Source organism: Astyanax mexicanus, chromosome 8 (assembly GCF_023375975.1).
Source record: "Astyanax mexicanus isolate ESR-SI-001 chromosome 8, AstMex3_surface, whole genome shotgun sequence".
Lineage (NCBI taxonomy): Eukaryota > Metazoa > Chordata > Actinopteri > Characiformes > Acestrorhamphidae > Astyanax > Astyanax mexicanus.
Genome location: NC_064415.1, coordinates 6,184,161 through 6,209,155, shown reverse-complemented (window position 1 = coordinate 6,209,155; position 24,995 = coordinate 6,184,161). Strand labels below are relative to the sequence as shown.

Here is a 24,995-nt window from a genome sequence, read left to right as displayed (position 1 = left end):
GATTCTGACTTACTAACAACAACACATTTATTTCATGAGAAGTCTGTATAATTTTAACTTTTCAAACTGAGAAATTTGAAATATGTACAATAATAAACTCAACATTGTAAACAGTCATTAACAATAAAATGTAATATAAAATAAAAACAATAAAGTAAAGTAAAAATGATTAATCCATAAGTGTCTATAGTTTGTTTTGTTTTTTTGGCATTATTTATACATTCTCTATACATTTCTTTATATAAATAAGTTCCATAAATTCAGAACTTATGATATTATTTATTTATTTATTCAGAATTAAAAGTCTTATCTTAAAATTAATAGAGTAGTTACATTCAGTTACAAGAATACATAACCTACAAACACAGACAGGATTATTTATCTAGCTCTGTCTAATTTACCCTAATCTGTTCTGTTAACGATCTTAACGATGGTAATTTAGTGGGGATCATGCTGTACTCTACATGTGATTTAGATTCAGGTGTGCTGACAGTATTAAATCAGGATATTTAATGGTTTTATCCTGTAAAAGTGCAGCACTAACGCTGTACTCTGCTGCAGTTCTGTGGGGCTGCTAGTTTTAGTTGCTAAATTACAGGAACTATTGAGAAGCTCCACGAGTCGCCATTGCTGTTAAAAAGTGAAGATTGGAGTAAACGGAGCTGAAGCAACTCTCTCTCTCTCTCTATACGGCTCTGGCTGTATAAACAGAACCATTTCACTCATTTCTTATGTACATAATAAAACACTGAGATAATGAGAAGCTGTAAATATTTATTAATAATCTAAATAGCTAATTTACCAGCTCCTCTTCTGTTTAAGGTGAAGGATATAAGTTAAATGGAGCTCCTCAAGACCCCCATATTTCTGTGTTGTGTCTGTTTAAAACTCTGTTGTTGAAGCTAAATTCTCCTCTTCTACTAATTACTGTCCTTCTAATTACCGGAGTTTATTATATTACTTATTCTGTACGTTTATTGTCACTGTGGGTGTAAATCTACATCAGTGCATCACAGGATCTAACACAAAGTAAACAAACATGCCCCCTCCTTCATCATTATTAGCATTAGCATTAGTATTAGCCTCAACTCCTTTAAAAACCCCAAGTTAAAATAGAGTCAAATTACTTGTTCAGCTTGGTTGTCTTAAATACTGGAGAGGAATTATATCCACTTTTATCACATAACTGTGATCAAGATAATTTATTTATGGCCAAGATAGCCATGTATATTTAATTATAATTTGTATGGAATAATGCAACTATTAATGATCTTTTGTATTTTTTTGTTTGTTTGTTTGTTTTACTCACCCTTTATATTTCTGTTTTAATAATTTCAGATGGCTGGACAGAAATCTTAACTTCTTCTGCATGCTACTGTCTTCACTAAGAGTGTTATTTTTATGAATGTTCATTCTTAAAACATAGTGACGCTGCTATCTGCTTGTGTACGTTAAGTGCATTGAAATTTTGTATTTTAAGTTTTTGTGTTTTTTTTATATTGCTCTGTGTTTTATGTTTCAAGTGAACTGCAAAAAGAGCAAAGCAGAGTAGACTGTGCATTATACATGTTAAAGTTCAGTAGTTTTGTGTCTTGTTTATTAGTACTATTATTATTGTATTTTATTAGTTTAAAAATATATATATATATCGGCTTTACATATTGGCAATCGGCAGTGTTGGGAAGTAACGGATTACATGTAACGGCGTTACGTAATCAGATTACAAATTATGAGTAACTGTAATCCGTTACAGTTACTGCTTCAGTAAATGGTAATCAGATTACAGTTACTCTGCTAAAATAAATGGATTACATTGCGGTACTTTTCTATTTTTGGTCTTCCAATCCAACACTGACAAAACGCAAACACATTCACATAAATCACGACATCAGAATATTCTATGATTCACAACCTCCTGCTCAGAATGTTTTCACTGCAGAAGCGCCCCCTAGCCCGTCGGCGGGCCCGTTCTGACTATGTAAAGTTGAATGCTTATAAGCGTCAAATATTCTAAACACACCGACCAAATAACTGACTCATATTCTTTAGTACTAATTTAACTACCTGCATGCAAATTTACAACCATCTACATGAAACCAGTCGCCAGAAATCGCCAACTGAAAACAGCCTGTTTTTTTTACATTGTTTACATGGGGAACACGCATCCCCAACAAAATAGCCTTATAACATATTATTAGTATATAAAATAACATCATATTACATTATAGAAAATTCACTTACTATCACAGCATCCACAATACAGCACTGACCCGCAGATAAAATATCCATAAAGTCCTTTATTCGCCTGCTCACTTCTCCTCACAAACATGCGTTTATTTTCAGCGGTCCACAAACCACTTTTTTTCTTGAGTGATCGTCTTTTGAACCAATAACGTGAGCGCTGGATCAATCCAATCCAATCAAATCGGGTCATAGCCTTTCTCCAGCGTCACAAAAGTGATTGACACCTATTTCAACCAATAGTCCACCCTTAGACGAAAACATTGGTACGTAATTTTCCCTGATTGGTCTCCTAATGGCTGGGGGAGGGGCATGCCAAACCGCTGTCACCAAATTCCCTCTGCTAAACATAAGTCCGCCCACAGCGCGCATACGTGTGATTTTGTTTGTCATTTCATCAAAAAGTATTAATATTACTCTGAAATAGACTTACATGCATTTATTTTATCACAAACAAACAAAAAAATTACAAACTCTGGCTGTATAGAGACAGATTTACTGGAGAGGTTTTGAACACTTTGGAGACGCCTGGTGGACACCTAATATAATGCAGTGTAACTCTTCAATGCATTGTGATATAAATTACAAATTTTGTAATTTGTTTGTCAAGACCCTACTGAATCAGGAAATGTAGAGAATGATTGACTATTCATCACCAACATCCATACACACATTGTAAACTCTAAATATAACAGGCGCTTTTTTTTTTTTTTTACAATTTCTTCTGCATTTGATGTTCTCAAATGGAACTTAAATAATGGAAATTAAAGTGTTGAAGTGAATTATTGTTTACTGTTTATGATTACACTGCATTTGACATTTAATAATAAAACATTCAAATTATATTTTGTTTGCATTTGTGAGTTCTTAGAAAAGGAACAGATTGTAATCGCATTAAATCCTATTGGACCAAATTGTATCGTATAAAGACATAATTTGAGGTATCGTAAATTATCGTATCGCTGACTAAAATAATCGTATTGTATCGTATCGTAATGAATCTTGTGATTTACACCCCTAGATAATCCTGGCAAAAAATCCACCTGCAGAAAGTGGCAAACCTGCAAATAGTTAGCTTACAGTTGTTGTTACATTGTTTGGTTTTTAATGATTTTATCATCAATTTATAGAAGTGTTTTATAAAATTGTTTGATTAAATGGTTTCATAAGTATTTTTATAGGGTGATTGAAAAGGCTGTTTTATTTGTCTATCTATTAACTGGAAGGAAAAATAAAAGAATAATATGCAAGATGTGGTTGCTACATTCATTCAGGCTTAAAAAAACGTCAATATTGTAAGTAATCCAAAGTAATCAGTTTACGTTACTCACTTGAAGTAATGTAACTGATTACGTTACAAATTACATTTTGAGTGATGTAATCAGTAATCTGTAAGGGATTACATTTTAAAAGTAACCTTCCCAACACTGGCAATCGGCCACTACTGCTGACTAAATATCAGCATTGGCCACATGGGCGTGGTAGTGGGGGGAAAAGTGGACCTGACCACCCAGGGCCCAAGTAGAGAGAGGGGCCCATGAAAATTTTTGCTCACGTTCCTTGTGTACTGGCATGGATAGGGGCCCACTGTCACTGAGAGTGTACAGGGCCCCGAATTTGCTGCTACGCCCCTGATTGGCCATCAAAACCTACATCGGTCGATCACTACCAGTAAATACCAGCTTAATTATTTTAAATGCAGTGAACTAATGGCAGTGTTCTGTAATGAACATCAGTCAGTAACACATGCTATCTCTAACATCTCTTGGCAAATGTTTGTATTTCAATTAACCTTTGTTTGCATAAAAGTTACAAAGAACAATTTTCACATGCCTATCTTCAGCCATTCGCACCAGATATCTGCTCCTAGTGCTCTAAAAACAGGATTAAAAGTAATAGACAAATCAGGCCCTCTGTAGAGTGCTGTCAGCTCTCACTTTTATTCATTTTTATTCACAACAATTATTGGTTTACAAGGAAAAACTCCACAACACGATGATGAAAGGAATAGCTACAATAGTGCCCTAAGGCTGTACCCAGCTCCACTGGCACTGTTCAACATGAACAACACCCTATAAATATCTACCAACAAAATTCTACATCAGCCACAACTCTACATCTGAAGGCATGCAACCCCTAGTTTCTACAAAATCATCTACTCCAGCTCCAACCTGGAATGAGTGTTTTATATTTTCATTCTTGTTCTTAGTTCTATTAATCATTTAATAATTTCTTGTTGTTTTACAATTCTTAACATTTTACTTAACATATTATCTTTTTACTTATCTTATATATTTTTTACTTTTTATGTGTCAAATTAGTTTTTTATGGTATTTTAGAATTTTCTGTTTTACATGTACATATATTTTATTTATATATATATATTAAATGTTGATTTAAAATTAGTACTTCTTTCACTTTTAAAATGATTTTTTACCATTTTATTTCTCATTATTTCTAAATTATTCTCTTTGATGTTGTAAATGCTTGGCAACATTGTAAATGAGGGTCACCCTCAATGTTTTTCCCAAATTAAAATAAAGGTTGATTGATTATTTACATTATTATATTTAGAATAAGCTTTACTGTATTTTTTGCACTATAAGGCACACTGGTTTATAAAGGCACACCTGTAAAGCGAGACCTGTAAAGCTAAGCTTAGTAAGCAAAACTGTAAATCTTAAAAAAAACATTTTCTTATAAAGTCAAACAAGCATTTATTTGTATTAGCAAAGTGCTTCTGTTTATTTTCAGTAAGTTAGTGCTAGCCACGGTTGGAGTATTTCCGTAAGCAGAATTCCCATGTCTCCCGGAAGTTGCGGGAGTCTACCGCATAGCAGTAACGGCTCCCTGAGGCCCGCAAGTCAGATAAAATCTCTCAGAATCTAGAACGTGCACACAGGTGAAACAGACTTTTTGCCCCAATCATGTGAGGGAAAGAGAGGGAGAGGGAGAGAAAGGTGCTCCCCTCGTGTGCATATTCATGAAGCAGTGCGAAACAAGAGGGAGGTCTAGGGGTACCTCCCTGAAATTAATTTTTGCAACTTGGGATTTCTAAGTAAGCCATCTCTACAGTCTAGATTCTGCAGTTTTTATCTGATCTCATCCAGCTCTTCCTTTTGTTCTGCATGTTCTTCTATTTTGTTGAAAGTAAAAGATTTACTGATGAGTCAACGTTTAACCAAAACCCAGCGTAGAGCGGCTGAGTGAAGGTGGTCTGGACTCTGTGGATGAGGGTCATGGTATCAGAGATGCTGTAGAAGGACAGAGTTCCTGCCCAGTGATCCACATACACTCCTATTCTAGAGGAGATGAGTGCTCCTGAGATTACAGTATCTTCGTCATTATGACTGAATGTGTATCTGGAGGATTCACAGAACAAACTCCAAGACTGATCATTATTACATCCAAACCCACACTCCCAGCCTACTCCCTTCCTGGAGATGCTTTTATAAGACACTGCTATATCAACTTCTCCATCTCCTCTCCACTCAACCTCCCAGTAGCAGCGTCCACTCACACTCTCTCTACACAGAACCTGAGGCCATCCATCAAATCTGTCTGGATGGGCAGGATATGGCTGGACTGTTTCACTGCAGGTCACCACTGTGTTCCTCTCAGACAGGAGGAGGTGATTATTGGCTGTGTTTGGATCCAGTGTGAGCTGACAGGAATCTGAAAGAGAGAGAAAACCCATCAGCTTTTAGAAAATGATCTAAAAACAGCCCCTAAAACTGGAATAACCAGAGAACATACTGGAAGCATCTATGAAAAGTGTTTGATTATGTGAAATAATATTACTTCTCATAATTATTGAATTACACTACACAACATTACATATATTTTTGTTCACTGGTGTTAGGTGTGCTTTCCTAATTAATTTAGCCTAAAATTAACAGAAAAAAATACTATTTGACATAAAAGTTTGCTTTTGTGGTCAGCACAATGATATCTGAAATGTATCTATTTTTACAAATATTTGTGAAATATATAGTTCTGTAGTATACTGGAAGCTTCTGGAACAGTGAGAACTATGAAGAAGTTTTCAAAACTGTACAGAATCATCTAGAACTTCCTAGAGCTGTACAGGGGTGGGTTTCCCGAAAACGATCAACCTTAGCGAATAACGAACGAACTAACGAATGACGTGAGTAAAGAACGAGACAGTTCTGCGAGTGTTTCCCAAAGAGCTTCGCAACGTGAAAATTAACGAACAAGGTTAAAGAACGTCTTTGTTGACTCCTCCCCCGACTCAGCGCGCTCAATCGATCCACAAATATCGATTCAACACTGCATATATGCAGTATTTATTCACTATTAGACCATAAAAACGTAGAACTGTGTTGTAATCATCAACATTATACATATTCTGAAATTTAAATTACAAAAGGATGTACTTTGGCATTAATAAAATACTCCTAAAGATACATATGACTAAATAAATAATAAAAAATCTAATCTATTTTAAAACATTAAACTTTTCTTACTTTTTTTTAATTATTATAGTTAATATATATTATATTAATAGATATTATACTAATATTATTAATAGTAATATTTATAGTAATATTAATGTATTATTATTATTATTATTATTATTATTATTATTATTATGAATAATTATATAAAAATAATAATAATACTTATACGTATGTACCTGTTTTTTTTAAACCAGCCAAAATATGTTTTATATACACTCTATGAGGCTCCTGCTCATCCTAAATCACTCAGTTGAGTTTAGGTCAGGGGATTGTGAAGGCCATGTGTGACAGGCAGAGCTGTTACTGGGCTCTGGGTTAACCATTTTGGGCTTGGATGGCCACCGTAGTGGAGGAGCAGCGGCTCCCCCTCCCCTCTGTGTTGTGCTAGAAATGCTAGTTAGCTCAGTATAAAAGCATGGATAGCATGCTGCTGTGTTGAGCTCGTGGTTTCCTTTGTTGCTGGGTCGTGTTACTGCAGGACTTGCTGCTGGGTGGTTTCCTAAGGGGTGGTCTGCCGGAAAACGGGTGTGAATGCGGTTAGCGGTTAGCCGTTAGCATCAGCCGGCTCTGAGCATCGTCGCATAAAACTGCAGCTTGGTGTGGATTTGGAGCTGTATTGGATGTAAGGTGTATGCTCTGGCGTGCCGGAAAACGGGTGTGAACGCGGTTAGCGGTTAGCCGTTAGCATCAGCTAACTCTGGGCATCGTCGCATAAAACTGCAGCTTGGTGTGGATGTGGAGCTGTATTGGATGCAAGGTGTATGCTCTGGCGTGCCGGAAAACAGGTGTGTTTTGACCGTAACAACGTAAGATTGGAGCAGGAACCCTGGGTGTATTCTAGCCCAAGCAAGTGATAATTCAAGCCTACAGGTGTTCAGCTGAAGTGTCGCCATCGGAGAAGGCTGAGGTGGCACCAAGCCGAGCAGTCCCTAGTCTTCTGCTGTTTTGCCTATGCTGTTTTGTTGGGGTTGAATTAATTTAAGATTTATTCATTTATTTTGTTCTTTTTATTTCCGGGTGTTTATTATTTGTATTAAAAAGACTGTTTTGTTTTCTTTTCTTTTTTTCCTTTTTTTGTTTCTGTTGGAAATTGATTTTGTTATTTGTATTTTTGTTAACTTGACCCCACCTTGTGTCAATGGTGGCAGACCTCTTTGGGCCCTCCTATAGGAAGCTGGCTGTTTATTTGTTAGTGATACTGGCCGTAAACTAAATGGAAAATTAATAAGAATAACATTTATTGTTACTAATCTGTTTCTCTTTCTTGTAGAACAACTTGGTGCACGTGGTGTCCCCCTTGGGCCGACTGGTTACCTCCTCCTTGGGAAATCTTTCCTTTTGCACTTGGTTTGCTGTGTTGGACTCACCCTTGGTTTGAGGTGTTGCGACGTGTGTGAGTGTGTGTGAGTACTCTGTGTGTGCTTGCAGAGGTTGTATTTCTCCTTGGGAGGGAGGGCCCGGGCACAAGAATTGTCCAGCACCAGTTAGCTACAGAAAGATGATAATGCTATGTTAAGACTCTAAACAGCCAGTATCTCTAATATCCTTTTTTTTAAGCGCATTTTGTCCCAAGGCTCAGTGTATACTTTTAAAGTTGTTTTTTTAAAAAAAACTTTACTTGCTTAATAAAGTGTTCTTATGTATTTCATGTATCTACTATTTCAAACTTGAATAAGTAAAGATTTTATGCTGAACCTCATCTCACGTCTCCTGAGTATCTCTGAATGCACCTGTGTGCTTTGGGTATTATTTATATTTATTTCCTGGGGTGAAACTCCCCAGGTGGCGTAGTCTACCTTCATTGAATCATAAGGGTCACACATGCACCTTTTTGTTTACTAGACAATTCCATATGCGTCAATTAATCGTTTTCATGGTTTTAATATTAATCGCCAATGTAAAAAAATAAAAAATAAAATAATTAAATGAGACGTGTTCAACTTTTGACTGGTATTTATATATTTGCGAGTTGACACACCCCAGAGTTTGCCCAGATGAACGGCCACAATGTTGGTTAGAAGCACCTGAATAAGGAATATTATTAAATATTACCTGCACATTCACCGATACCCTTTACAATATGTATAGGTGGGATTAAAGACACCGCAGGCGTCCCCTGCACCAGACCTACTTTGCAGCTTTGCTTAAACCGTGAGCATCATCTGCAGGAATTCACTGATTGCATTTCTGCATTAATGTCAAGAACTCCAGCATCGCTAATCTGGATTTTAATGATTTATTCGTGGGTTTGATTGGGCAATTCCAATATGCCCAGTTATACTACAAGCCACAGACAGTTGGCATTATAATATAATATAATATAACATAACATAACATAACATAATATAACATAACAACATAACATAATATAATATAATAATATTGATAATTATATAATAATATAATTGATTATAATTAATAGTAATATAATATAATTGTTCAACCACGGAAATAATATTTTTTCTTCTTCAAAATTGGCGGTCCCTGGTGTTTAAGGTGCTGAACTGCAAGTCGAGATCCCCTAAAGAAGCTCTTTAAGAATAACGACTGGGTCAGAGCACTCGTTAATCTGCGAGTGAGTTTACGTAGTACTTTAGTTACGCACGGGTTTGGGAAACACTCTTTAATTAACGATCAATCTTAAGTACGAGTTAACGAAGTTCTTAGCGTTACGAAGCTTTCGGGAAACCCACCCCAGGCCACTCCGGGAACAAAACACGGTGCCCTTTATGTATTGTTGTTAAAAACCTGATCTGTACTCGCAATCATGCAAGAGTTCGCTATCAGTGCAACTGGAACCCACACACGTGACTCACAGACCCTTCTAAATCTGCGAAATCCGCAAAAACTACAGTTACGTATGCTCTACGAGCGGAGCTGCACGCTAGGCCTGTTAAGAGTCGCTGGAGGGAAGAGGGCTCCCCGGAAGCGCGGTAAGAGAGCTGGAGTCCGTGCTAAGCTAATGGCTAACTCCAGTTGGCCGGCCATTCCGTCCATCCTGCTCTCCAACGTCTGCTCTCTGGAGAATACATATACTGGAATACCTACGAGTCCAGCGGACAGCCCAGCTTAAGTTCAAAGACTGCTGTGTGTTTGTTTCACGGAGACGTGGTTAACGAACTCCGCCATTCAGCTAGACGGCCTGTTCTCCTTCCTTGCGGGCCGTAAAACTTGTAGAAGGGGCTCTGTTTACATCAACACAGCATGATGCAACAATGCTGGTCTCCAGCTACTGCTCGCCGCTGGTGGAGTTCGCTGTAGTCTGAGCCTTTGGACTTTGCAACACATAAGGCTAATGTGCTGAATCTTGTTTACAAAAACATTTCCGGCACGTACAGAGCTGAGGAATGTTGGTGTTTTTCTTTATCAAGTTTATATGTAAACAGTTGAAATATAACAATTAACTTAATATAGATGTATAAATGTATGTTTACATTTTGTGTATTTGGACATTGTGTTAAGTCTGAGAGTGTGAAAAGGTTAATAAAAGGAATGAAAGGGTTAAAGAAAAAGAGAGAGAGAAAGGGCTGGACTTACACTCCAAGAACTCTTCTCTGCTTTGGGGTTCAGAAGGAAGAATGATCTGCACTTCCTTCACTGCGGGAAAATGTACACAGTTACTACACAGCATCACTGAGCTTCTGTTCCCTCTGTACATTTACTACAACATTAAAATAATCTAATACTGGATTTTCTCTCCATGTAGATGTAGAGTCTTAATCTACCCTACCTGGACTTTCAATCACACTTTATGAACAGTCTCAACCACTCCAGTCCAGAAACTACTGACCACTTCATCAGGATTTAGAGAAGCACCTACAGACCATTCTGAAAGACTTCATCACTTTTACTTTATATTGTAGCTTTGTGGTAAAATAAAAAAAAAATCCTCTTGTCATTATGAGGTACTGAGTGAAGAATGATGGGTTTCTGTATTTTTCATTTTATATATTAACACAAAAATGTGATGATAGTTATTTATATACCAGCAGCTGATGTGTTCTCAAATTCCTCTTTCCAGAATTCGTCTAGTTTTCCTCTCAGCTGAGAAACAGACTTCATAACAACTTCAAAAGTGTTGAGAGGACTGAGAGTAAAAGCAGGTGATGCTGAAGATCCAGGAGGAGCTGAGAGAGTCTGAAAATTCTACATAAAGGCAAAAACAAACACATAACACCTTCAACAATTTTTAAATATTTATGAAATTGATGCAGCTGCAGCATAAAAAAATATAAAAAACTTTGAATTGTTTACATAAAAGAAATAAAGGACACTCATTAAAGAGGATGGTGTGCTGTTACCTGAAGGAAATGGATGTGATCCTCTGTGAATGAAAGCTTCTCCAGATCAGCATCTCTCCTCTTCAGCTCTGTGATCTCCTGCTCCAGTCTCTTCAGACGTTCTTCAGCTCGACTCACTGCAGCTTTCTCCTGATCTCTGATCATCTGCCTCACCTCAGAGCGTCTTCTCTCAATGGAGAGGATCATCTCAGTGAAGATCTTCTCACTGTCCTCCACTGCTGTCTGAGCAGAGCGCTGGTAGTGGAATCACAGAGAGAGGAGAATGTTAGGAGCAGTTCATTCACATCAATAAGTGGATTTACATGCACTTCATAATCTGATTACTGAGGAACATCAGAGTTTATCAGTAATCAGAGTTTTTATTTGCAACCAGCCAATAATCTCACAGAATAAGACGTGACGTAAATATTGCACAAACCCAAACTTCATGCTGTGGCTTTTCTTAACTCATGAAGCTGTAAAGATTATTTAATTTTAATAAGTGATGACTAAAACTAAAATAAAATGTGACTTTAAATGACATTTTAAAAATGAGGACACCTTTAGTTAAGTATTAAATAATTACCCTTAATGGGAGAAATCAGATCTTTATTCTTCTACTTATTTAAAAAATCACCTTGTGGTTCTCCACAGCTTCTATTAACTCCTGAAGCTCCTTCTCTCTCTCCTGGATTCTCTCCTTGTATTTCCTCTGTGTTTCCACCACCTGGTTCTGCAAATAAACCAACCAACAAAACACATTAATTAAAAATTAAAATGCCACATGTCATGGGACAGGTGAAGGTATTAGGTCCTATAATCTGGAGTAGCTACTCCATTTACACACTGACCTGTTTCTCAGATCTTTCTGCTTTAAGTGACACTGTATCATGTCCTCTATGGTCATCCATGGTACACAGCATGCAGATACACTGCTGGTCGGTGCGACAGTAAACCTCCAGCAGTTTATCGTGCTGAGAGCAGATCTGCTCCTGGAGTCGTCTGGAGGCTTTGACCAGCTTGTGCTTCTTAAAGGCTGGAGATTGGTAGTGAGGCTGGAGGTGAGCTTCACAGAAAGAGGCCAGACACACCAGGCAGGACTGGACGGCTTTGTGTTTTCTCCCAGTACAGGAATCACACTCCACATCTTCAGGATCAGCAGAAGAGTGATCAGGAGGAGCAGCCTGGAGTCTCGTCTTCTTCAGTTTCTCCACCACCTCAGCCAGCATGGTGCTTTTACTCACAACAGGTCTTGAGGTGAAGGTGTGTCTGCAGTGAGGGCAGCTGTAGATCTTCTTCTGATCCTCCTCATCCCAGAACCCATTAATACACACCATACAGAAACTGTGTCCACAGGAAATAGCCACTGGATTCTTCAGGAGATCCAGGCAGACTGAACAGCTGAACTCATCCTGAACTACCAAAATACCAGCTTCTGCCATTTTACAGTGTGAAGATTTTGTTTCCTGGTTCTCTGTTGGAGAGAAGTGAACAGAACTATCCTGTAATTCTACTTATTAGCCAAGATAACAATACTCACACTGTCTGACTCAAACAGGAACTATTGTAGAGACTCAGGAAAACTTACTTTAGTGACAAAACTATAGATCCAGACACGACACACACCGATTCACACACTCACACACCTGCAGGTAATCCAGGAAATGATCAGATTTTACTTTCACTCTCATTTAAAGAGACAGACTGCACGTTTGTGAGATTTGGGGATTTGGAGACCTCTCTGGTGAGAATGTGTAATTGCACCGAATATTCAGAAGAGTAGACAAGATCAGACACAACAATCAGATGGGATTTGGACTCAACAAAGTTGTTCAATAACCCAACATTGGCAGCTTGAACCTCTCAAACACCCAAATAATCAGCTCATTAACAAGCCCTTTCAGAGCTGCAGGAGTGTGTTTAAAAACTCCAGCAGCACTGCTGTGTCTGATCCACTCGTACCAGCACAACACACACTAACCCTGCGTTCACACTGGAACGCGACGAGTCGCTTGTGTCGCCCAGCGTTTGTCGCTTGTGGGCGTGTCAAGCTCAACGCCCGCGTTTATCATGGTCCAGCCTCCGACAAGAAAAAAGGCACAAAAAAGGAATCACTTGGCCACTTTATTCTCCAGCTATAACTCCCAAACTTGCTGGACTCTTATGCGTTTCTGTGATTTAACTGCGCTGGAAACGCAGCCGTTCCCACAGACTGATGTGGGTCCACCCCGTTCAACAGAAAGAACCGGGAAAGAAACTAGAAATTCAGAGAGCAGGAGCTTGAGGACGTCGAAACGCCTTGTTTGTGATTGGTCCAAAGAAAAGCTAGGAGCCAATCGGGTTAGAATGTCGCTTCACCGCGTCATAACTCATTTGCATAAAGTTGAGAAAAATTCATCTCCGTGTCGCTTGTCGCTCTGTCGCTTTGTCGCTTGTCGCCTCTCGCGTGTCGCGGCGACAAATCGCGCCCTGCCATAGGAAATGAATGGTCGCCTGTCGCTTTGTCGCTTTCCAGTGTGAACGCAGGGTAACACCTCATACACCACCACCATGCTAATCAGTGTTACGGTACGCGTCCACTGGCACTTAAGCCCCGACGCATCCCATTCATTTCAATGGAGAGAGCCGCCGCATGCCGCGGTGCATACTGGGTTGCGTTGCGTTGAGAGCAGCCCCGCCCTCCGGCAGGAAAGTTGATCAGATCTCAACTTTATTCAAATGAATCCGGCCGCCGCGCTGCGTCCAGCCAATCAGAACAGAGTAGGCTACGTCACGTAGAGCGTCACACACAGAAAAGGCGCAATTCAAAATGGAGGAGAAGCTGATAACAGCAGTCTCTGGCTTCCCTGAGCTTTATGACCCCTCACTTGTTATTTACAAGGACCTTAATAGGCGGAATTTTGCATGGCGGAGGGTTGCAGAGTGTGTGGGGGTCTCGGGTGAGTGTGAATGAGTACCTTATTGGTATGTTTTTGTAGTAGTTTGTTGTAGTAGTTTGTTTTGCAGTTGGATTGGTCTAAATATTTAACCAGTTTAACTAGCTAGCTAGACAGCTTGGTTAACTGGTACACATGATAAAAACTGTGCTTAAAAAAAAGTAACTTAGGAAATATCTCTGTAAAAAAATCTACATATATTTAAAGATTATTTAAATTTAAATATGTTGAATTAATTTTTTCCCATAATTGCTGTGCTCTGGTGCATTAACAAAAAGTATTTTGAAGCACTAATGCCTATGATCGGATATACTCAAAGTATAGATTATATGTACATTTAAATTATGTTATGTTAGTAACACATTTAGTTACTATAGTATTTATTAATAAATTAGAATATGTTCAGTACATTAGCAAAAACAGAAAAAGTATTCCTTTAAATATAACATCGGTTTTTGCAAATTATAATAATTTGTAACGTTTATTTTATTTAGTAATTAAGGCTTATGTATGTGTTTCCTGTTTGTGTGTGTGTGTTATGAATATTATACGTGTGGATTTTCACCAAATTATTTCTTGACCAATGTAAATTGTAAAATGTTTTTTTAATAAAGTGTTCTGTTCCACCCCCAGAGGATATCTGTAGGACTCGGTGGCGCAATCTCCGTGACACCTACAAAAAGGAGGTAAAAAGAGAGAGAGAGAAGATCAGGAGTGGGGCAGGGGCCTCATTACACCGTCCATGGCGGTTCATTAATGTAATGGGGTTCCTTGCCCCATTTGTTGAGGCAAAGGAAACTACATCAAACCTAATGAGACGCTATTCAGCTGCAGCCTCATCCAGTCAGCCAGGCAGCAGTCAGCAAGGCAGCGGCAGTCAGCAAGGCAGCGGCAGTCAGCAAGGCAGCGGCAGTCAGCAAGGCAGCGGCAGTCAGCAAGGCAGCGGCAGTCAGCAAGGCATCAGCAGCAGCGGCAGTCAGCAAGGCAGCAGCAGCGGCAGTCAGCAAGGCAGCAGCAGCGACAGTCAGCCAGGCATCATCAGCGGCAGTCAGCGAGGCATCAGCAGCGGCAGTCAGCAAGGTAGCGGCAGTCAGCGAGGCAGCAGCAGCGACAGTCAGCCAGGCATCATCAGCGGCAGTCAGCCAGGCATCAGCAGCAGCGACAGTCAGCCAGGCATCATCAGCGGCAGTCAGCGAGGCAGCAGCAGCGACAGTCAGCCAGGCATCATCAGCGGCAGTCAGCAAGGCAGCAGCAGCAGTCAGCAAGGCAGCAGCAGCAGTCAGCAAGGCAGCGGCAGCGGCAGTCAGCCAGGCAGCAGTTGCAGTCACCTGGGCATTAGCAGCAGCCAGCCAGCAGCAGCACCACCACCACCACCAAAGCTAGGCATCCAGCAGCACCAAAGCGAGCCAGGTAGCAGCCAACACAGCCCAGCCAGCCAGCACATCCCAGCCAGCAACAGCAGTGAAAAAATTAGCACCCCTGCAACCACAAAAAAAAGAAAGAGGAGAGAAGCCATGAGCTCATTTGAAGAAAAACTGATCGCATGTTTAGGTGAGCCCAGCCCACCTCCATTAGATGAGGATGAGTTATTTTTTAAAAGCCTAATTCCAGCTCTAAAAAAACTACCTGATGCAAAAAAAACACTAACAAAATTTAAAATACATCAGCTGATTGTAGAAGGTCTGGAGGAATGTGCTTAAAAAAATTATGGGTTTCTGTTTTATAATCTGTTTGGTTCCAGTTAAAAAAAAAAAACAAACTACCTGATTTCTAAAAAAAAAAAAAAAAAAAAATTAAAATACATCAGCTCATTGTAGAAAGTCTAAAAGAACTTAGTTTTATTTTAATCTACATTTTATAATCTGTTTAATCAATGAATTTTAATCTTAACATTAAAAATTTGAACCACTGCCATCGTCTTGGTCTTTTTTGCTATCCTTGAAGAAAAAACTGATGCTTTCTAAAATTTTCTTAATCCATTTAATTTCTTAACATTTATATATATTGTGTGTGTGTTGGGGGGGTGGGGGGAGTGGTGGTATGACATGATCCTTTCCTTACTGATTTAAACAATTGTAAATGTTATATAATATGCTATAATATTCATAAAGTCTTGCTTTTTAGTTCTATAATTTGATAAGAACACTCCATGAGATTTGTATGTAGGCAAGGTAAGAGAATGTGTATATAATGTGAATTGTCAATATGAAAATCAAGGTGTTAACTTTGTGCATGAATATATTTAATGATCAAAGGAAACAGCTCTTTAAAAGTGGATTAAGTGGCTCTTAAAAGAGCCTTTGGGTTGTAGGCAGCTCTTAAAAGAGCTTCTGGTTTAGGGCAGACTACACCACGTGATGTTGCCATGGAACAGCTCCTTCTTGATTGAAGTAGTCTGTGAAGGTCTCCCTCATACGAATAGCCTGCCTAGTGGCATTGTTGGACCCAACCCTCTCAATGTCTTGCAAAATAGACACTGCGTCCTGTTGTGCCTGGTGTGGAGCATCAGATGGCCTCCCTACATCCTTCAGGTTGCTCACTCGGAGGAAGTTGTGGAGAGCACAGGTGGCTTTGACACAGTTCTCAGCAACTGTGTGATGAACTTCAATCACACGCCGATACATTCGCCACTGGGAGGAAAGAATGCCAAAAGCACACTCCACCACTAATCTGGCACGGCTTAGACGGTAGTTAAAAGCCCTGTGTTCCCTGGAGATGTTTGTGCCAGGATAGGGACGCAGCAGGTTTTGGCGTAGAGGAAAGGCCTCATCTCCTACAAAGACATGAGGCAATGGGCCACGATGCTCTGCTCCTTGAATGACAGCATCTTCTGGGAGGTCTAGGGTGCCATCTCTGAGGCCTTCACCAAAGGCAGAGTTGTATAGTGTGCCTCCATCACTCGTTCTGCCATAGCTGCCAACATCAACAACCCGGAAAAGGTAGTCTGCATCTACAACAGCTAAGAGAACAATAGAAAATGTCCCCTTGTAGTTATAGTACAGGGAGCCAGAATTAGAGGGGGCCTTGATGACAACATGCTTGCCGTCAAGAGAACCAATGCAGTTGGGGAAGTTCCAGCGATTTAGGAACCCATCAGCAATGTTCTTCCACTCCTCCTTTGATGGGACAGGCAAGAAGTCATCTACGAGGGAAATCCAGATGGCTTCACTGACTTCCCGGACCACCCTGCTCACTGTGCAGTGCCCCACACGGTAATTGAATGCAATGGTGCGAAAGGAATCTCCCGTTGCAAGGTACCTGTAAATAAAATAGAAAATTGTGTGTGTGTATGTATATGTATATATATATACGTGTATGTATGTATATGTGTATATATATATATATATATATATATATATATATATATATATATATATATATATATATATATATACACACACACACGTGTATATATATACACACACACGTGTATATATATACACGTGTATATATATATATATATGTGTATATATATATATATACGTATATATATATATATATATACGTATATATATATATATATATGTATATATATATATATATATATATATATATATATATATATATACACGTGTATATATGTATATATATATATATATATATATATATATACGTATATATATATATATATATATATACGTATATATATATATATATACGTATATATATATATATATATATATATATATATATACACACGTGTGTGTATATATATATATACATACATTGAAATTAAAATATATTTATTAATTTTAAAGTAATTTAGTTTAATACATTAAATTAATACATTAAATTATTACTGTAATTTTAAAAAGAAAAATAAATCCATACATTTACCTGAGACAAATTGCAAGACGTTCAGCTGGAGATATTGCTTCTCGCATTTGTGTGGTTTTCTTTGCTATCAAGGGTCCCACTTTTGATAGCAGCTCATCAAACTGATCTTTGGAGAGCCTAAAATACTGTTGGAAGAGAACAGCATCCAGGCGAAGCTCCTGCACCAGCCGATAATATTCCCCAAAATTCCTGCGAGCACATAGGATCGGGTGGACCCAGAAAGCCCGGTGGAATCGGCGCTTTCTCCGAAGATGAAGAAGAGCGAGGATGGCAGCGTTTTTCTTTCTCGAATCCATTGTGATATGGATATTATTAACAGGTCTTATATAAAACCGTGAAGATTTGGAGGGAAAATATACTATTGGACAATATTTACATGGCTTGAGCGGGAAGGATTTTAATTTGATTATCATTATCATTACTTGGTGAAGGTTTTATCAAATGTGACCCAGTTAACTATGTGAATAATTTCATAAATCTTTTATTTTAAATCTATAATTATTATTAATCGCCATCATATTAATGATAGTAGTTATAGTAATAATAATAATAATTATTATTATTATTAGTAGTATTATACTAATAATAATAATAATAATAATAATAATAATAATAATAATAATGCGCTTCCGTTGTGTACGTTCACGTCACAGACACGCCCACACGCGGCGAGCCGAGACATCCGGCACGGCGACCTGCGTTGAAGAAAAGTGCCAGTGGACGCGTACCGTTACTGCAGTCCTGTGGGGTCCTGAGCATTAAAGAAAGAGAACAGAGACAGGACTAAAATCTGTTCAGCTACTAAGAGACTCTTATTGCTGAGTTTTAGACAATACTGATCTGATATTTATGTTATTATAAATAATACAGCCCTTCAGTTTAGATTATTACTAAGTAGTAAAATATAGTTTTTTAAAAATATAACACAACATTCTAAACTGATTTATATAGTTTAATATGTTTAATATCTTATAATCCAGATCTGACTGACCTCCCTGATCATTCAGCTCCCAGTTCCTTTAAAACACTGTGGTCAACTCACTCTGTGTGTGTGTGTGTGTGTTTGTGTAGTAGTAGTAGTAGTAGTAGTAGTAGTAGTAGTAGTAGTAGTAGTAGTATGAGCAGTTCATATTAAGTGGTTTCTGGTCGTATCATATTTAAAGTAAATGCAGTCTGAAGTAGCTACTGCTGTGAACACTGATCATAAAGTAGCTAGATATGCTAACCCAGCATTCCAACAGCCTATTTAATCTTATTTACAGCTATTTACACTAGCATAGCTAACCAGCTTTCACACACAAAACAGAGATAGTTCACCAGCTAGGCAACTTATATCCACTGTGATTGAGAATTATTAAGTTGGCTTGGAAAAAATCTTATTATTATTATTCTATTTGCGTTTTTCTATATGCTTCTCCTCCTACTGCTTTCATGTTACAAACACTGAATTACGTTGCTTGTGCTTTTTGGAACAATACTTTGTACGGTTTTCTTACAGCGGGCATTTTTCAGCTAAAAATTTTCCCATAGGAATACAATTAAAAGTTTTGGACAAAAAATTTAAAAGGCTCTGCAGATCACAGTTTTTTAGCTAGAATCGTGAAAATCAGTAGACTCGAAGAACTTACGACATTTCAAATGATATGCTGTGTGAATCAATCTGATTTACGCTTTTCTTTAAAATTCCCAACATCTCATCGCACACCCCCAGCACAGCCACACATGGCACGGCTTCCTCTGAACCACTCCTTAGTGCTGTGCGTATATAGAGGAACGTATAGACTAGTGATCGACCTTTATTGTTTTTTTAATTGCCGATGACGATGCCGATATTTAAAGATCTCAAGTGGCAGATGACTGATATTTAAAGCCAATATTTCGTCACAACTGATTTTTAGCTTATACTCTCCCCATGTATTCACAATAATAATGATACACAGTTAAGCTATCTGGAATTACACTATTTTAAAAGTTTAGTACTCTAAACTCACTTGAATTCTAATGGCTCAAACATTTGGAAAGTGTGCAGTGTAAGAAAAAAAGAGGCAATGAAAACTCTTTCACAGATTATTTAAAACACACAGAATATGGGTAAAATCCTGACACATAAAATTACAACAATTTTATCTTACCTCAGTCAGTCAGTGACATTACAGAGTAATAAGAGAATCTGGTCTGTGGGAAAGTAGTTATTTCCTGTGTAAACTGTCCAGGTTATTCCTTCCTGCCAGAGCATCCTCTGGAAAGTACATTTTAAAGATATCCAGGGGAGTGTGGCTGTCATCTGTAATAATAATAAATAATACAATTTAAGTAAAGTTCCTAACTACAGAATTTGCCATTTACTTATTACAGCGGTCACACCTGACACCTGCATTACAATAGCCCACACCAACCTAATCACTTTTTGTTTACACACTACACACACATTTTAGCACAAAGACACACATTTAATAATCTCTATCATTTACACCTGATTCAGTACCACACCCACACTAATAATGGGCCCGGTAAAACGCTGAATCTGGTAACAACAGTGGGTAACTTAACCAATTAACTGATATTTAAAGCTTCTTATTACTGCAGTATTTACTCAATCAGTGAAATCAATGAAGGAGTTAGAAAGGTTAGCTAACTATTTTTTTGGTAAATAATAAAAAATTACATTCTGCATTTTATCGAGTCCCAATTAATAATGCCTTCAAAACATGCAGTATATTATATTTACGAGATGAACACATAATGTAATATAAATGCGAAGGCTATATTTACTAGTGTTGTAAAAAAGAAAATGAAAGATGGGTTCACACCCACCCCTCCTCTGGGGTACAACTCCCCTACGTGTTCGTTTGATAGAGTCGCAGACAGGTGGAGTGAAGTTGGAAGCAAACCAAGTATTTATTACTGAATTCAGGAGAACCAATACATACAAGACAGTTAACAGCCGTCCCAGTAAAAGTTCTGACCCCCCTCTGATCTGACTCCATGTTTATACCCCAAATGACGTGAAACCTGCTGATGAGGCGTTGCTAAAATCATCTCATGTTAGTATGCATAATTTCACGTGTTAGTAATCCATTTCACGTGTCTGACCGGACCATCAGTGTTTGGCCTTGACTGTATCCAGCCAGACAGTGTGGTATTGTTTCAGGAATTGGACAGCGCCGTCCTCCCTATGTGCGCGCGTCCTCCTCCCGCTTTGGTAGGTGAAGAACTTTGCACGCACAGAGAGAGAAAGGCCGCACTGTTCGTCCCGAAGTCTCCTTTGTATCAATTCAGTTCGTACAGAGTGCACTAGCTGATGATTGATGGCCGTTAGTCAGAGACATGCAGTGAACGAAATGCTTCAAGCATGAGCTACACAAGTCACACAATAGATTTCATATGTTATATGTTAATGTGTTGGTAGCGCGTGGTTAGTCCGCCATATAATAGATCCTATGTGTTAGTAAATGCCTTATGTATCATGTGGGTTAATTTGTCATACAATAGATGTGTTAGTCACATGCCCACATGCCTGATCAAACAATGTTTATCTATATGTGTAAATAATATGTATTGTGAGTATTGGTTAATCTTCTATATAAATGTGTATAAAATACACTGTGAGTAATAAAAATGATCAAATACAATGTGAGTATTGGTTAATGCATATAAAATACAAGGTTTCACACAATGATTATGTAATTATAGATACTAAGATAAGTAATCATAATTGAAAGATATTTGTCGATACACCCAAGGTAAAATAAACAGTTACTCTTCAATCTCTTATCTCTGAGTTTAGAGTATTAAACTTTTTAAATAGTGTAATTCCAGATAGCTTAACTGTGTATCATTACTTTGTGAATACATGGGGAGAGTACAAGCTAAAAATCAGTTGTGACAAAATATTGGCTTTAAATATCGGTCATCTGCCACTTGTGATCTTTAAATATCAGCATCATCATCGGCAAAAAAAAAAAAAAACAATAAAGGTCGATCACTAGTCTATACGTTCCTCTATATACACACAGCACTAAGGAGTGGTTCAGAGAGAGCCGTGCCGTGAGTGGCTGTGCTGGGGGTGTGTGATGAGATGTTGGGAATTTTAAAGAAAAGCGTAAATCAGATTGTTTCACAGCATTTCTTTTGAAATGTCATAAGTTCTTAGAGTCTACTGATTTTCATGGTTCTAGCTAAAAAAAAACTGTGACCTGCAGAGCCTTTTAAATTTTTTGTCCAAAACTTTTAAATGTACTCCTATAGGAAAAGTTTTAGCTGAAAAATGCCCGCTGTAAGAAAACAGTACGAAGTATTGTTCCAAAAAGCACAAGCAACGTAATTCAGTGTAACATGAAAGCAGTAGGAGGAAACACAAATAGAATAATAATAATAATAATTTTTCCAAGCCAAATTAATAACTCTAAATCACAGTGAGTGGAAATAAGTTGCCTAGCTGGTGAACTATCTCTGTTTTGTGTGTGAAAGCTGGTTAGCTATGCTAGTGTAAATAGCTATAAATAAGATTAAATAGGCTGTTGGAATGCTGGGTTAGCATATCTAGCTACTTTATGATCAGTGTTCACAGCAGTAGCTACTTCAGACTGCATTTACTTTAAATATGATACGACCAGAAACCACTTAATTTGAACTGCTCATACTACTACTACTACTACTACTACTACTATACACACGCACACATAGACATCAGGTGGTGCTAAAGCACCACCAACTCTGCCCTTTATTAACCAAAGTGCCCTTTTGAAACTTCGTTTTTTTTTTTTTGTTTAAATATTATTATTATTATTATTATTATTATTATTATTATTATTATTATTATTATTATTATTATTATTAAGATTTTACTGAAGCCGTGTTGAAATGATCTTTTGAAAACCTGTGCGATTAAAAACGAGTGAAAACAGAATGCCCTGAAATCAGCTCACACACAAGACCTCTCTCTTCCTCTGTCACGTGACCCCGTGCGTTCGCGCAAGTATAGGCCAATCACGAAGCCGGTTCAGGAAGAAAGTCCCGCCTCTTAATAGAAACAGCCAATCAGCTCGCAGGCGAGTGGAGGATTTGTAAGGTTTTCTTTTTTAGATTCAGCAGCGGGGTGCAGCGAGCTGACGTTAAAACAGATCTGGATAAACAGCGATTTTTCTAAAAGGTAACGGAGCTTACCATGTAAACTGTTATGAGATTATTTCTGATAGCTGGTTAAAAATAAACGACTCAAAACCCACAGATCAAACCCTCTGTGAGCTTTTGATAGTCATTGTGACTTGTAGACTAGGATTACTGTAAATTATAATGAAGGAAAATTATTTTAGCTAGCTTAACTAGTTAGATAGAAGCTGGATGTAGTGGATAGACAGAATTTAGTACAATACTTCATGTAGGTAGTTTAAAGCAGTTTCTTAACCCATCCATATGATCAGCTAATAAACTCTCATTTATTGAGTTTACCTGTTCAAATCCATTAGCCCCTTAGATTTACTAATGGAATATATCTGGTCCTTTAGTAAAAGCTCATTTAACTGACAGACTAGGAGGGTTTGGGTCATCTAAAGTTTATATTAACATCTGCCAAAAATCTCTATGAAACATAAGGTTACATTCTTTTACGTAAAAGACCACCATCATAAGTACTTTTAGTCGAAAAAAGGTGGCGTGAATGTAAATATACAAATATACAACAGAATTGACATGCCAATACATAATAATAATAGTAATAATAATAATATCTGTTATATTCTTTTAAACATTAGGTGATACCTCATCAGTGTTTTTTTCCATATATTTATATATAGTTCAGACATTGGATGCATATTTTTTTTATCAACAGTAAATGTAAAGTGGAGTAACATGTTTAGGTTGTAAAGTGACCTTTACTTGGATGTAACTAATAATAAACAGAAGTACAAAAAGAATGGTTTATTTGTGATTAAAGGTAAATCCACAAATGTTGTTTTAAGAGACTATAAAATGGGCTTATTCAAATAAGCAGATTGCATTATACTATGTTATATTACATTATAGATGTGTCCCCACAATATCAAACCTGCTCCTACGTCCTTGCTAGCAGCAGTTCAGCACAGCACGCACGGAAACATATAGGCTCCCCCCCAGTCCCACCAGCCAGGAAACATACACATCAAGTATGCCCTCTAAACCCAACCTGAAATCAGTTTCTTGTGCAGTAATACGTCTCATACAGCACCAAACTACTATGTATTTTATCAGTTGGTGGTGTGACATTTTTCCATTGACAACGTTTAGAGAATGTTACAAATAAAAGACATTCAACCTGTGCGTGTAATTTTTTTTTTAATGAACTGTTCCACGTGTGCTAAAAAGTGCCCTTTTCCCCCCTGAGCACTTGCCCCCCAAAATGTCTTTGCACGCAACTGAGCATTAGCATTAGTATTAGCCTCAACTCCTTTAAAAACTCCAAGTTAAAATAGAGTCTAACTACTTGTTTTGAATATTCTTCTGATTTTTCAAAGAAAAATGATTCATTTTACTAAAACAGCAAAGAAAGTTTACCTTTAAATGTAAATTTTTCTACATCAAACAGGTTCTAGAGAAGAGAGGAGCTAGTTAGCATTGATGCTAATGTGTGCTGAGTGGTTAGAGAGCTAACTGGAGTTTAAAAGGTTTATAACTGGAGTTTAAAAGCTTTAGAAAATGTTTCTGCAGTGCTGAATCATGTGATATTGTTCTGTTTTTATTTGAATTATTCTAAAACACTTATGAACTCAGACTTATAGCTTAAATCCTCCATAAAACCCCATTAATTTCAGTCACTTAGAAACAATCTGATAAACACGGAAGACACTCTCCAGAGCTATTCTCCTCTCTTCTTTTTAACTTTTTAATTGTTAACTTTATTTCATGTAATAGAACATATCTGTTGAGAGCTTTAAAGAGAGAAAAATGTCTTTTAGTCTTTTGAAATCAGTAGGTGAAGTAAAGTAGCACAGTTTTTATAGCTTTATGGGTTTTATGCTACAGAAAAAACTCCAGACAAACTAAGCTTCTTTAATATATTTACATTCTACTAAAATACATTCATTTACAATGTGAATATATGCAGCTAAAACAGGGAACAGCCTAGCGCAAAATCCCAAATTATATTATCAACATTAACATTTTAATAGCAGAATATAGTCATTATAGCTTATAAAAAAATAGTTTTTTGTGCGCTATAGGACTCTGTGGGCACGGCCTAAGCT

At 37.7% G+C, this 24,995-nt stretch overlaps 3 protein-coding genes across 3 annotated transcripts in view; 2 read left to right on the top strand and 1 right to left on the bottom strand.

Moving 5' to 3' along the window:
- The window catches only part of LOC125803813 (E3 ubiquitin/ISG15 ligase TRIM25-like), a 269,398-nt gene that overhangs the window by 191,981 nt on the left and 52,422 nt on the right, over window positions 1–24,995 (top strand). The window lies entirely within an intron of this gene.
- Window positions 5,378–12,554, bottom strand: LOC125803948 (tripartite motif-containing protein 16-like). Its single transcript, XM_049482762.1, has 6 exons — window positions 11,854–12,554; window positions 11,640–11,735; window positions 11,024–11,257; window positions 10,709–10,868; window positions 10,260–10,319; window positions 5,378–5,916 (listed from the first exon to the last, which is right to left on the bottom strand). The coding sequence occupies exons 1-6, from the start codon at window positions 12,442–12,444 to the stop codon at window positions 5,378–5,380; spliced, it is 1,680 nt and encodes a 559-aa protein (XP_049338719.1). The 5' UTR covers window positions 12,445–12,554.
- Window positions 13,639–16,260, top strand: LOC125803947 (uncharacterized). The gene is made up of 3 exons (XM_049482761.1): window positions 13,639–13,947; window positions 14,548–15,240; window positions 16,250–16,260. Exons 1-3 carry the CDS (start codon window positions 13,812–13,814, stop codon window positions 16,258–16,260), a joined length of 840 nt encoding a protein of 279 aa, XP_049338718.1. The 5' UTR covers window positions 13,639–13,811.

Coding starts and splice junctions, on each gene's coding strand:
- LOC125803948 (XM_049482762.1), bottom strand. CDS start 12,444: ATGGCAGAAGCTGGTATTTTGGTAGTTCAGGATGAGTTCAGCTGTTCA. Junction 11,258..11,639: donor AAGCTGTGGAGAACCACAAG/GTGATTTTTTAA, acceptor TTCCACTACCAG/CGCTCTGCTCAGACAGCAGT. Junction 10,320..10,708: donor TGAGAACACATCAGCTGCTG/GTATATAAATAA, acceptor ATTTTCCCGCAG/TGAAGGAAGTGCAGATCATT.
- LOC125803947 (XM_049482761.1), top strand. CDS start 13,812: ATGGAGGAGAAGCTGATAACAGCAGTCTCTGGCTTCCCTGAGCTTTAT. Junction 13,948..14,547: donor TGTGGGGGTCTCGGGTGAGT/GTGAATGAGTAC, acceptor ATGTTTTTTTAA/TAAAGTGTTCTGTTCCACCC.